Source organism: Oreochromis niloticus, linkage group LG13 (assembly GCF_001858045.2).
Source record: "Oreochromis niloticus isolate F11D_XX linkage group LG13, O_niloticus_UMD_NMBU, whole genome shotgun sequence".
Lineage (NCBI taxonomy): Eukaryota > Metazoa > Chordata > Actinopteri > Cichliformes > Cichlidae > Oreochromis > Oreochromis niloticus.
Genome location: NC_031978.2, coordinates 77,982 through 92,620, shown reverse-complemented (window position 1 = coordinate 92,620; position 14,639 = coordinate 77,982). Strand labels below are relative to the sequence as shown.

Below are 14,639 nucleotides of genomic sequence, written 5' to 3'. Positions count from 1 at the left end.
AGACTGGTCTAATCTCAGTGTTTTCACACACACCATCTTAACTGATTCAAGGGAGGAACCTTGTTTAAAAAGACCATCGTAGTTCTTTAATAATAAATAATCGGGGTCCTGGGCGAGGGGCTATGGCTTAGCTGGTCAAAGCATCTGTCTTGTAAACAGGAGATCCTGGGTTCAAATCCCAGCAGTGCTTTCATGTAAATGAAATTAAAATTTAGCTTATCTGACTTCACTGAACCTGCTGATTTAATCAGAAAAATGGAAGATGGGTAAACATTTGAAAATGACACCTTGTCTTTATTCTTCAGTCAGTAAGCCTGATGCTGTTAAATCATTGCTAACGGAAGTAACAATAAACACAAGCAACAGGACGACTGTCAGCTGTTCAGTCCTCGGTGATTCAGGAATACGATGCCAAACTTGGCCGGTTTGCTGCTCTGAGTCAAAGGAAAACCACAGTTTGAGTTAAATGGCGTGAAACACATGGAGGAACTGCTGGGATTTGAAGCCAGGATCTCCTATTTACAAAGCAGGCACTTTAACCTGCTAAGCTACAGTGCCTTACATGCACGCTATGAGATACTAAAGCTAACATATTTAATCGACCCGCTGCTTCTTTAACCAGGTTAAACGATGTTATAACCAGGTGATAATATGGTTCAGCATCCATCACCGGTCATCAATGGCCCTTCAGTTTTCTCACCAAAGCTGAAATCATTCATTTATACTTAGATGCTCTTCATTTACTCTTCATTTATATCTTAATAATATTATTTCTGATCAGTTTCATCCAGCTTTACATCAGGATTGAGCAAAATGAGAAAAAATGGAGGCCGAGCTGAAGGCGATGTTCAGTGAGCAGGATGGAGACGAGTCCATCAGAGGCTGAGATGGTCTGAGCATGTGCAGAGGAGGGAGGCTGGAGGAGGTTCATGGATGTAGTGATGGAGGAGGATGCTGGGATAGGAGATGATCTGCTGTACGGAGACCTGAGGGAAGCAGCTGTAAGAAGTTAACTGAAGGAAATCTTCAGTGAAAGCAGGAAGGAGGAGGCAAAAATGATGTGCTGTAGGTCAGCAGGTCACAGCACCTATATGTGCTCTGACCTGCTGGGTTCATGTCCCAGCAGTGCCTGAAGGAGCTTTTTCTACATAGTCCACAGTGACATCACCCTGACGATCAGCCTGTAGGAGCTCTGCAGTGTCGGCCTCTCTCATCCAAACGTTTGTTTGCTGCTTTCAGCTTTTCTCGTCACGGCCGAGCTGCAACAATGTGAGGCCTGTCCGGGCTGCAGAGTGGCCTAGTTTCACTGGGAGCCATTCACACTGACCTACATACACACACACACATGCACGGACAACCTTAGGGGTGTCCGAGGTGAGATGATGTCAGAGGAGGCTGGTCTCCTTCTCTTTACGGTCGTTTGTGTTCTCTCTGGACAACAAAGAGTTAAAACTGAGGCTCTGGGCTTTCTCTGACAGCAGCGACAGTAACAGTAGATGAGCTGAGAAAGCAGAGATAAGACGTGTGTGTGTGTCCTTCAGAGGCTAAAAACAGCCCGCTGCCTGTCAGCAGCTGCTCGCCGCCTCGCTGCAGAGATAAACAGCGGCTGATTATTTCTCACATCGATTCATAAAGTTAAGTTTTATTTGTTTGCATCGGATCTTTTTTTTGGGGCCATTTTGCATGCCTGTGTAACATTTTGTCCCTGTACTGTGGGCCGGTCCCACAGCTGTGGGCTGAGTGGATCTGTGACGGCCACTCGTTCCCGTCGTCCTCACAGTGGTTTTGCTTCCTCGTTGAAGTCATCCTTCAGTCTGAACTTTTGTTGCTTCTTTCGGTCTCTTTTCAATCGTCTTCCATCCTCAACTAACCATTTGTGTTACCTTTGTGTGTCCTTACATGTGTGTTTTATGAGCCTTTGTGGTGATTTGTATCCTTTAGTTTGCACTTTCTCTGATTCTTTTGGCCTCCTCACAGTGAACTCATCTTTTGAGTTCATTTTGTGTGTCCTCTTCTGCGGGTGCACATCCTTTTGTAGCAGCTTTTCATCTGTATGAAGTTTGCTTTTGGTCCTTTTCCTTCCATTTTTATGCATTTTGCAGGCATATTTTGATCTTGGTTGTATATCTGGTATGTGCACTTAGTCTCTTTTTGTGTCTCCTCACAGTTGTTTTGAATCTGTTTTGGGTCCAGTATGACTGAAGAAGGCCACAGTTGTTTTGACCCTCCTGCTTAATCTAAAGAAACGCACCTCTGTGCAGTCTGACTAAAGCTGCTTGGTCTATTTGTGTCGATCTCACAGCTGAAACTTGTATTAAACTCCCCGCTGACCTACTAAAACCGAGCCCAGTCTTGGTTCTCACGTCTCTGCAGGGTGAGCTTATTTGGGGTTTCCTGAAACCATTTGGGATCCCCTGACCAGCAGCAGTGTATGCAGCTGTGGCAGGAAGCAGCGGGGTCAGCGGGGAGCTCGCTGAGTGCTGAGTCAGCTCCGTGTGTTTGTTACAGCGGGCATCGAGTTACCGCCGGCTCGGCTTTCACCCCGACTGTAAAACTCGAGTGAGCTTTGAGCTGTGAGAGGAGCAGCAGGAACACTCAGAGCTCTGTGAAGCTTTGTAAGAAAATCACTGATTAAACGCAGACATGAAGTAAAAGCACAGGAATCTCTGCTGCGTGGGAACAAAGGTCATTTATGTCTGAAAAAACAGCCACAGAGAAAGACTGATGTGTCCTTCAGCAACTGCAGACTTTCTGGTATTTACTTTTTCATCTTTTATTTCTTTAGCTGGGAACAGAAATGCCTCAAAATAAGAAGAAATTCTTTGCTTTCACACAAACACACCTTTAACTGCTCAGAGAGACATTTAAAGATGTGTTTGTGACTCTGTCCCAACATCTGGGGACAATCCCACAAACTGTGACTCTGAGTCGATGACGTAAACAGGAGATCTCTAGTTCTGCCCTTCATACAAACTCACATGTGTGAAAAATATATTATAACAAAAAAAAAAACAAACACAAAAGAATGGCTTATACATTTATAGCTACAAAATCTATAAAACACACAGCACACCTGAGGCACTGTGGCTTAGCGGGTCAACGCACCTGTCTCGTATACAGAAGGTCCTGGGTTCAAATCCCAGCAGCGCCTGGTTTAGGCCCAGCTGTGTGATCTTCACACAGCTGGGCCCTGCTTAGTGTGAGGGTTTTTAAATGCCGTCAAGATTTCTTCTTTGACTTTGCACAGCAGCTTTTCCAGCTTTTCTCAATTGTTCTGTGTGTTTTATAGATTTTGTAGTTATAGATGAATAAGACATTCGTTTGTGTTTATATGAAAGCAAAGAGACAAATATTATTGTTTATGAACCTTTCCTAAGTTTTGTCTGTGTTGATCTTATACTCTGAGTAATGACCAGATCCACAGATAAGACTCTTTAATTGTCTTATTGACGAGTGTGGTTCTGCTACGTATACTAAAACATCATCTGTGTACGGTGAGATTTCGTATTCTTCATCTTTTATCTTAACTCCTTTGATGTGGTTATTATCCTGATCAATTGTGCTGATGATTCTGTGCTAATAGCAAATAGTACAAAAAGCTGCTGTGCAAAGGTTTGGACAGAAAGACCCTCGAGGTGGTGACACTGTTTTCAAGTCAAAGAAGCAAAGCAGAAATCGTGACGGCATTTTAAAATCAACTCTGAATCAACCTCACAGCCAGGAGGACTCGGCTGTATGAGGAACATGTGGCTGTGGCACCACCAGGAGGCGCTGTGGCACCACCAGGAGGCGCTGTGGCACCACCAGGAGGCGCTGTGGCACCACCAGGAGGCGCTGTGGCTTAGCTTGTTAAACCGTTTCTATCATGAACAGGAGTTCCTCGGTTCAAATCCCAGCAGCGCCTGCTTAAAGGTAGTAAAATATGAAAAGCTGACAGACCTGGGAAACCGGTTAAATGAACTTTTATCTCTGGGCTGCACAAATGAAACCCATCATGTTCTGGATTCTGGACGATGTAGACAGCGTTGGCCTAACACTGAAAAAAACTCCTGCAGTGTGCCCGTGCATATCCTGCTGTTACTAGACTGTCATCTGGACAGGACGACATTAATTAATATGGGCCAAAATCTGCAGAACATTTGGGCTTTTTAAACGCCATCTGTCATCTATTGAATACATAAATCCTTCACTCCAAACAACCTAAATCAGAGTTTTAAAAAGAATATCCATGGAAACATTTGAGGAACTAAAACCCGAATTTAGACGTCCTAACACTGATTATTTTACATCCTTACAATTAAGATCCTACCTGATGTCACATAAGGACTGGAGTAAAGTCAGAACTGCAAATCTTACAGAGGAGCTGTAACTGATGCCCAGGTAGGAAGAGGAGGAAAGAAAACAAGTCCTTTAGACAGCATCTTTGTGTCCAGCACAATCCTGCAGCTATAATGGGAGGAAGGATCAGTAAAGTTTTGTCTGAAGTAATAAAATAATAATAATAATGATGAGTTTTTAGAACACCTGACATTTCATCAGAGACGAACCCAAACAATCGCAGCAGCAGATCACACTCATGTATTTGGTCGAGTCCCAAACTGACTGAAGGATGGAGCCGATGCTGTCAGAGCAGCAGCAAGTTAACATACCACCAGAGCCCAGGTTAGCATTGCTGGGTCTCACACCAGACGGGTCAGAGGGACCAACCAAGATCCCCCAATCCTTGAAATGCAAAACGGTTAGATGGTAGAGGTCAGAGCCTCATCCTACAACAGTTTGGTATCTGCACTAAATGGAGAGAATAAGACTCCAAATGAATGTCTTTGAAAAACACTGGGAACCAGCAATGATGTTACTGACCCAGTAAACATGATGGTAGTAATTACCAATTGTAACATTGTCAGATGGATGCTTTATGATTAATCTTTTTATTTATTCGTTCATGTTTATGAGCACTGAGCTCTTTGATGCTACCTGCGGAGGACTGTTTTATCCTCTCTGATGTTAAAAGAACACGTCTTATGCTGACTGTGTCGTCGTGATAATGAGGTGGAAATGTAGTATCAAAGGCTACTTTGTACTCTAAATGTTGTAAGTTTTCTCTTTTATGCTGTTTTTAAAATAGTAAAAAACCGTGCCAGGATAAAAACAGTGGAAATGACCCGGAGAGGTCGGCTGTCAAACAAAACTGGAAACTTTTAGAGGGCGTGCAAACCGCGCAGAGACGGGACGCACAGATGACTTCCTCTGGTTTAAAGAGACACAGATATATCTATCTATCTATCTATATATATATATATATATATCTATGTATATATATATATATATACATAGATATATATATATATATATTTTTTTATATCTATATATATATAGATATATATATATCTATGTATAAAAAAAAACAAAACACCCATCTCGTCCCCTGTGGGCGGTTTATCCTCCAAGCTCGGGTCCTCTACCAGAGGCCTGGGAGCTTGAGGGTCTTGCGCAGTATCTTAGCTGTTCCCAGGACTGCGCTCTTCTGGACAGAGATCTCCGATGTTGTTCCCGGGATCTGCTGGAGCCACTCGCCTAGCTTGGGAGTCACCGCACCTAGTGCTCCGATTACCACGGGGACCACCGTTACCTTCACCCTCCACATCCTCTCGAGCTCTTCTCTGAGCCCTTGGTATTTCTCCAGCTTCTCGTGTTCCTTCTTCCTGATATTGCTGTCATTGGGAACCGCTACATCGATCACTACGGCCGTCTTCTCCTGTTTGTCTACTACCACTATGTCCGGTTGGTTAGCCACCACCATTTTGTCCGTCTGCATCTGGAAGTCCCACAGGATCTTAGCTCGGTCATTCTCCATCACCCTTGGGGGCATCTCCCATTTTGACCTCGGGACTTCCAGGTTATACTCGGTACAGATGTTCCTGTACACTATGCTGGCCACTTGGTTATGGCGTTCCATGTATGCCTTGCCTGCTAGCATCTTGCACCCTGCTGTTATGTGCTGGATTGTCTCTGGGGCATCTTTACACAGCCTGCACCTGGGGTCTTGCCTGGTGTGATAGACCCCAGCCTCTATGGATCTTTTGCTCACAGCTTGTTCTTGTGCTGCCATGATTAGTGCCTCTGTGCTGTCTTTCAGTCCAGCTTTGTCCAGCCACTGGTAGGATTTCTGTATATCAGCCACCTCCTCTATCTGCCGGTGGTACATACCGTGCAGGGGCCTGTCCTTCCATGATGGTTCCTCGCCTTCCTCCTCTTTCTTGGGTTTCTGCTGCCTGAGGTATTCACTGAGCACGCTGTCAGTTGGGGCCATCTTCGTGATGTATTCGTGGATGTTTCTTGTCTCATCCTGGACTGTGGTGCTGACACTCACCAGTCCCCGGCCCCCTTCCTTCCGCTTAGCATACAGCCTCAGCCTCAGATAAATATGAAGGCATGCCGGCTCGGACGTCACCCGGATCAACAAGGTCCGTGTCAGGTGTTGAGGAACCAGGGCACTCTGACGACAAGTGGGCTACTGGAACAAGAAGGCATCGGTGGGCAAGAGACGAAAATAGGGCGTTGTTGGAATGCTACTACGCAAGTAACCCTGGTGGAAGGGGCTACATGAATAGGATGAGGGACCTATGGATTCTTCGATATATATATATATATATATATATATATATATATATATATATATATATATATTTAAACGAGGCTCGGACAGAGCGCAAAGGAACTCTGAGAGGGAGAAGATTCATTAAAAAATCCTTTTAACTTAAAGCAGCAAAGCTTAAAGTGAAGCTCTTGCAGCTCCTGCAGCACCTGCAGCTTCTCACCCAGGGATGAAACACGAAGACTGTCCAGCACTGTGATGTCAATTCAATTTTATTTATATAGCGCCAAATCACAACAGAAGTCGCCTCAAGGCGCTTTATATTGTACAGTAGATCGCACAATAATACATACAGAGAAAAACCCAACAATCATATGACCCCCTATGAACAAGCACTTTGGTGACAGTGGGAAGGAAAAACTCCCTTTTAACAGGAAGAAACCTCCAGCAGAACCAGGCTCAGGGAGGGGCGGGGCCATCTGCTGTGATTGGTTGGGGTGAGAGAAGGAAGACAGGATAAAGACATGCTGTGGAAGAGAGACAGAGATTAATAACAGATATGATTCGATGCAGAGAGGTCTATTAACACATAGTGAGTGAGAAAGGTGACTGGAAAGGAAAAACTCAATGCATCATGGGAATCCCCGGCAGCCTACGTCTATTGCAGCATAACTAAGGGAGGATTCAGGGTCACCTGGTCCAGCCCTAACTATATGCTTTAGCAAAAAGGAAAGTTTGAAGCCTAATCTTGAAAGTAGAGATAGTGTCTGTCTCCTGAATCCAAACTGGAAGCTGGTTCCACAGAAGAGGGGCCTGAAAACTGAAGGCTCTGCCTCCCATTCTACTTTTAAATACTCTAGGAACAACAAGTAGGCCTGCAGTGTGAGAGCGAAGTGCTCTAATAGGGTGATATGGTACTACAAGGTCATTAAGATAAGATGGGGCCTGATTATTTAAGACCTTGTATGTGAGGAGCAGGATTTTGAATTCTGGATTTAACAGTGTAGTACACACTCAGTGGTACACACTGTATGGCAGCTATCTGCTACATGAGCTGGTCTGTGATCCAGTTAAAAAGTAAGAAGTCGTTACTATTTAAATAATCCAGTGTAAGTGAGAGTCACACTGGACCTGTTTGACCCACACTTCACTCATGTTCGGGGGAAAGAGTGCATCTGTTGGGGACTATTTTGAGCAGCGGATTAATCCACATCTGTGCCAGTGCAGCGACATGCATTTCATTCCTTCTGGAGCTCTGCGGCTCAAAGAGAGGACGGAGAGACGTCAGGCTTTGAAGGAAAGCTTGGATGCGGAGGATCCTGTGAACCTGCTGATATTCTCTTTGAGCAGCAGATTGGATCCGACTCAGCCTCGTCTGCCCGTTAATCCCACCCCCAAGCGTGTCTGGCCTACAGCATTGTGTAAAGTGCACTGAGCAGGAATGGGAAGAGAAAACTGACACGTCTAAATCGTGTCAGCGTTGGCTGACGGCGCTGCTTTACACGATCCTCGAGCAAAACTAAAGATGCATTTCATTCTAACCTCAGAATCGGTTATCAATCGCCGTCACACACATTCATGTGCAGGAGTCACTGTGAAGGGCTTTTATTGTGAAAGGAAGGAATAGGAAGAAGCTCCATCTAACTTCCTGTCCAGATGGAGCAGCAGCAGGTTACAGCGGGGTCGTTACAAACAGACTCAGGGCAGAAAACCTTGTTTATTTCAGGTTTTTACTCTGAAACACGTTTGTGTCGTCAGATTTCGACAGACAGGGACGTGAACTCGGCTCCGAGCCGACGATCAGGCAGAAACTGGAGGGTCGGATGGAAAAGGAAGGTTCCGTTCTTCACGTGGTGCATCGTCGGCACTGGAGGTGAAATGAGGTCCATGTAGCAGAAGTCTGTTGATACTCATGAATCCACTGCTCATTCATAACCTTTCGTGTGGTTGTATAGTTGGTGTAACATGACTGTCACATCACAGGGTGATGAGCAGAGGTCCCGCCAGCCTCTCGGGGGTTAATCCAATCGCTGACGCGGACAAAGACAGAGGCTCTGTTGGAATCTTATTTTTGGCTCGTCTCCGGCACCATGGAAACACCTCCCACCAACTCTGTCAGCGAGGCGCAACCCGAGAGGCAAAACCCGGGGCCAAAAACAGCTCCTGGAACCAGGAACACAAGAATTTGTGTTCCTGTACGAGTGCTGCACTAACACAGACATAAGGTCTCACTTCAATCATCAAGTGAAACAATTTAAGAATAAAAAACTAAAAAGGTTCTGAAACGCGAGGCTTGGTTTTAGCCCTGTGTCTGTTCTGGACGACTAAACAACGACTTTCATCTTTCTCAGCCTGACGGAGGGGCTGCGTAAAGCGCGTGGAGCTGTTAACAAACGACGCGCTCACAGAGGCTGATGAGTGTAACAGCTGAGCAGGGGGAGCGCTGAAGGTCGGCCGTCCCCGAATGAATGAGTCCTCACAGCGTACACGTGTGTGTGTGTGTGTGTGTGTGTGTGTGTGTGTGTGTGTGTGTGTGTGCTTTTATCACTGCTGCTGTTTAGGGTCCTAAATCTGTTCACAGTCATGTTGTGGGGACCTGTCTGTCTTTCCTGCGGGAGGACTCGGTTTAAGGTGAATGCAATGATGGAAACTGGAGCCGCCAGCAGAGACTTGGATTACAGATGCAGTGAATAATAATGGAAGAGCAGCAGCACCTAAACACAACACAAAACATCTGTAGGCTAAATGTGTGGAAGGGAGGCTCACATGAACATCTGGAACATCCTGCAGAGTTAAACAGTTTGAATAAAAGTACAGCAACATATATGAACCCCAGTAAACACAGTCAGTACACAGGGTACAAGACCACCACATTCAGCTGGACAATAACTGCAAATCAGTCAGAAAGAAACATAAAATGAGGGAACATGAACCCGAGCCCAGCACAAAGAGACGCACAAGAAAACTCACAGAAACACAACAACCCGAAAGGATCAGAAGCTAGAACTACAAGAAAGACACAAAACTGCCAAACTGAGCTGCAAAAAGATGATTTAAAACCTGACACAGACACAGAATTACCTGAACGAACCAGGAGAGACGCAAAAAACAACTGAACAATTAAAAAACCTTAAAAAGACCCAAAACACAATCAAACCCCCAAATTTAACAACCACAAAAAGTCTCAAAATCACTAAAAAGAAAGAATTTAAATAAACAACAACTGCAACAAAAGGCAGAAATACCACAAAGAGAGACATTTAATGACCATAAAAGGAAAAGAAACTAAAATTAGACGCAAAACTACAGAAATTAGTTGGGCAGTATATCCAAAATCATGCAAACTAGCTGCACCACAACCCCACACAACCCAAAGAGACACCAAGTAACAGCAAGAGGACAAAAACAATCAGCACTGATGCAACGCGACCTGAAAAATGCAAAACTGCCAAAATTTACTGCAAACAAGAGGCTACACAAAGCTGCAGCCACAGCTTTTGTCCCAACACATCAGGCATCACATCCAAAATCACCAAACAGAACCCGACACAGAGGTCAAAGGTCATCAACATCCCACCAGCAGATTACAGTGGAGCTGCAGGAACTTTGTCTCTCCATCTGTCCAGAGAGGCGAGGCTCCGAAAGCAACACCAACTCCAGTTTCAGGCCTCCGCCTCTGCCTCAGCCTCCCTAACTAACTGGGGGGACGGGGGGCCGACGGAGAGCTCGGGGGGCCGACGGGCTTCACTGATTCAAAAAGAAATCAGCCACACATCAGAGATTATGTCCCAAAGCAGCCACATCTCCTCAGCTGGACTCGAAATGGAATCAGTCTGCAGCAGGTTGAGTTTAAAGAGGCGTCACGACTCATCAGCACGTCAAACAGACCCGAGGCTCACGCGTTTCACACCAGCTCTGATTTTAAATGTTAATCATTAAAGCTTCAGTAACAACACCAAGGGGAATTTTGAGCTTTATTTTGAAAGAATACAGATAACAGGAAGTAAGGCGGGACATGCAACAATGGTCTGCATTTTAAACCGTCCCAGCTTCGTCTTTCTAAATTCATTCCCTTTTGTAACACCACTAAGGACTCAGACTGGGACACAGATATCAAAGACTCACATCTTTCAGCCAAACACAGAAATCGGGAGAAGCTGCAGGTGAAAAAGTGCGTTTCCTGTCAGATTTCCTACCCTGGAGATGGTCAGCGGCATGTTGAAGTCCTTGCCCCCCTGCAGCCTGAAGCCCCAGGGCCCGGGGCCGGGCAGCGACACGGTGTAGGTGCTCATTCTTCTTCCACACAACTACAAAGATCCTCCAAAGTCAGAGCAGAGTTTCTGGAACAAAACCCACCGGCAGCTGCAGGAGACACGGGACGGCTCTGAAAGCAGAGAGAGGCGACAGAGAGAGAGGGCGTGAAGCAGGTGAAGCAAACATGGAGGACAGAAAAAAGAGTGAAATGCACCAACTGAAGAGGAAGAGAACGAGTCGCAGCAGCTGAGAGGAGAAAGAGGAGGACCTGCCTGCTCGGATGGGCTGAAGTGACAGCCTAAGAATAGCCTCAGATAGTGGTGTGGCATTGTGGGGGGCGGTGGGGTGAGGCAGGGTGCGGCAGGGCAGGGGGGGTCTGAAGGGAAAGGAGGGGGGTGGACTTATATGGCGTGAAAGGGGACACCCGGTATGCCAGGCTCGCCGTGATTCACCGCGGCTAATATAGACCAGCAGATTCTTCTAGAACCCCCTCACCGCTCCCCTCCATCACGCAGCACCCAGGGTCTCCCGCGCACCCAATCAGGGGCAGCGTCAGGAAACGTCTCATTATTATCTCGGCGGCGATAAAGCCCAAACAGAAAGGCCACGAGTGGAGTGGCACTGATAGCTTAAAGGTCAGCAGGTTGAAATCCCTCCACGGGTCGCTGCCAAAGGCGTCAGCGAGGCCCGAGCCCGACTTCACCTGTCAGGGGAACGCTCTCAGCCTCATGGACCCAGAAGAAAAGTGTCCACCTGTCAGGACTGTCCTCAGGTTTACCCAAGTCTAACGGACTCCAACACCTACAGAAAACTACAAACATGACCGCTACAGAGAGCCAGCACAGCCAAAAACAGAGCCGATAACCTCAAAGAACGGCAAAATAATCACACAGAGATAAAACCTCTCAACATCAGATGAAATTTACCTTTAAGAAGATGCAAAAGTAAACGATTAATGTCCGACAAAGAGAAGCATGATGACCACAACAGAACTCAGCTGCCACAAACAGACCTCGAGAGGACCACAGCTTAGAGAGACACAAGACACAAAATAGAAACGAAAAGACAAAAGTGCCTCAAATTAGGTGGAAAATGACAAAAAGGGAGAAAAACTGCCACAAAGAAACACAAAAACCAGAGAGAGGCAAGAAAGAGCCAAAAACTGCAGAAACATAGAGATGAGCAAACACACACGAGGGAACCCGACAGGAAAAAATGAGAAGCCCAACAAATTGAGTCTGAATCAGCACATTCAGTGTTTTTAAAGGCGAAACATGGAAACCACGAGAGGATACGGGTTAGATGTTATTGGGTTAACACCACCTTCTGACTGACGGTGGGCGGGGTGGTGTCTGAGTGCACACTGGGAACCAGAAATGCTGTTTGTAGGTGTTATTTGGGGGGCAGAGTAACACCTATTCACATGTTGTTTATTTAGGTGGTGCCGTATGTGCAGTTTTGTATGTGGTCATCATTAAATATGATAAAGTCAAGGCTCTCAGTATTTATCTCAGCCACAGATCAAATGATCTGTCCAAACACTTGAGGCTGCAGGACTTTAAACAGCACAGGTACCCCCCGAGCACACCTGTGCTGTGGTTAAAGCGCTAGCCAGCTAAACAGGAGATTGTGGGTTTGAATCCCAGCACTGCCTGCTTATTAACAGGAACATAAAAAAGCTGTCTGGTGGTCTTACAGCTCTTCTCTTCAAGCAACAATGAGTCAAAAACCACCAGAGATGCAGAGCCCTCACTGCTCACACAGGCCGAGGGCGATCCCAGAGCAGCGCTGAGCCTGTTATATCACCGGCTAAGTTTAGACTCTGAGAGGCAGAGTGGACTGGGACGGAGCTCTCCCAGTAGCTGTTTAAGGATTTAGAATCTTTTATTATTACTGAGCTCTCTCACAGTATCTGAGTATTACACAAACCATCCATCTATAACAGTCCTGACTCATAGCAATCATCACAAACATGTCAGCAACATAATTAAACTATTGTTAGCTGCTGTGCATTAATATCATTGTGACCTGCTGCAGAAAGCTCTCCTGCACATGTGCAGAGCAAACAGGAAGTAAAGGTGTGAAACTGATGAGGGGGACATAAGAAATGGAATTATTAGAAAAGCCAGTTTTTGGATTGTTCTGCGATTTTAAAGAAATATAAGGTATAAAAATGAAATGTGTTCTCTAAAAGAGCTCCACTCATCCTGGTGGTTTTTCTAAAATTTCACTGACAAACTGCAACAAGTGTTATCCACATTAACGCTTCAGAAAAGAGTGTGATGTATTGCTTATTTATCCATAAAAGGAACACATGCTCAAAGGCTTTTCGAGGTCTAAGGTAGGAGTGTATATGTTTAAACCAACACTGAGAAACACCAAAAGCTGCAGTTCCTCTGGTGTCCAGCAGAGGCAGCAGTGAGTTAGTCTCCATAGACTTCCATGTTAAAACTTTCCAGCACAAACAAACATTATTTAGAGCCTGTTACACAAACTGTTTGGTCTCTGTGGATCATTTTGTGGCTGATTCAAAGTTTGAGTTCAGAAACGAATTGCTGTGCCCATCTTTTATATACAGTCTGTTGTTAACCCAGAAAGGAGCTGTGGGTTTAATGTGCAGGCCTGGCTTCAATTACTCAGAACTAAAATGAAGGTTTGTGGATCAGCACTGCAGGGACGTGTAAAGTGAACCCTGATGACCCTCAGTGAGGAGTTTAAAACACAAACTGAGTCAACCTGAAGGCATGAGGCGAGAGCAGAGGGGAAACCATCCACAGCCACAGCAGTGATACTGATCCCCCCCAGCATAGAGCCACAGCTGACCTCTGAGCATGTGTGAATAGTTTGTCATTTTAAACAGCTTCTTAATGGAGCTGCCTCTTTGCATGAAAGGTCAGCTGGTGAGTTACAGCCTGCTGTGTGTGTCTGTAAACATCAGCTACATCCTGCTTGTGAAGAAAAACTCACAAACAAACGTAACAAGAAAATGAATCTCTAAAATCTGAGTCCAATAAAAGCCTTAGACGTCACAAAGTCGTTATTACTGTTCCTAAACTCGACGCTTCCGGTTTCTGCTCTCAGGTGGTCTGCAGACTGACACCGCCCACCTGCTCTCTGCTCCGCCCAGCTCGGTGCACAGAACCCAGCGCACACCCTTAGAATAAGTAAAACCCACCAGGTGAGGCTTCAGGCTCCTCTTCTTTCATACCTGAGAGCTGACCCCACCCACCGACCCGGTGAGCCGGGGGACGCCGTCGATGTGAGCAGCTGCGAGCCGGCGGGCGGTGCGACTTGTTGCCGGTTGTGGTGGTGATGCAGGAGATGGAGGCTTAAAGAGCAGAAAGCAGAGGGTGGAGACGGGAGGGAAGGGTCTGAGAGGCGGGTACCTGCTGTCCCTGTGTAGCTCCGAAACACCGAGCGGAGTGGCCTGCCGCGATCCCGGGATCCTGCTCCGCTCCCCGGGCACAGAGCAGCAGGGAGGCCGGGGGCAGGAGGAGGGCAGGAGGGGGTGTTAACAGCGGATTTTCATTAGCAGGATTTTATTTAAAGAGGCAGGAGGCACCTGAAACCTCGCAGAGCTCCAGGTAAAGACAGAAAACAGGAGCTCTGCGCGAAAGTCACGAAGCATCCCGAGCCAAACGCGTCACTCTGCGTTCATGTTCATCTATTTAATTATATCAGTAAAGAAACGAGCAAATACACTTAGACTGTAGTGAACGGGATTATGAAGGGATTATATAGAAATTAAAGAAATGACCTATTTTGTATTATTATACCTTCATTATAATCA

The 14,639-nt window shown here is 46.0% G+C and overlaps 1 protein-coding gene and 1 non-coding gene across 9 annotated transcripts in view; one reads left to right on the top strand and one right to left on the bottom strand.

The window, feature by feature from the left end:
- The window catches only part of LOC100696318 (LIM domain-binding protein 3), a 40,645-nt gene extending 26,276 nt beyond the window's left edge, over positions 1-14,369 (bottom strand). For 5 of the 8 annotated variants that reach the window (XM_005464472.3, XM_013266792.1, XM_025897562.1 and 2 more), the window contains exons 1-2: positions 11,068-11,158; positions 10,792-10,979 (exon numbers count right to left, since the gene is read on the bottom strand). In XM_005464472.3, the coding sequence (XP_005464529.1) occupies positions 10,792-10,887 (96 nt within the window). In that variant the 5' untranslated portion in view covers positions 10,888-10,979; positions 11,068-11,158. Of the gene's footprint in view, positions 1-10,791; positions 10,980-11,063; positions 11,159-14,057; positions 14,195-14,235 lie in introns of those variants that run through there. The other 3 variants (XM_005464469.4, XM_005464470.4, XM_005464471.4) reach the window with 3 other exon arrangements.
- trnat-ugu (transfer RNA threonine (anticodon UGU)) lies at positions 117-190 on the top strand. Its single transcript has one exon. It is a non-coding gene; the product is annotated as a tRNA-Thr (tRNA).
- Positions 14,370-14,639: the final 270 nt, after the last annotated feature.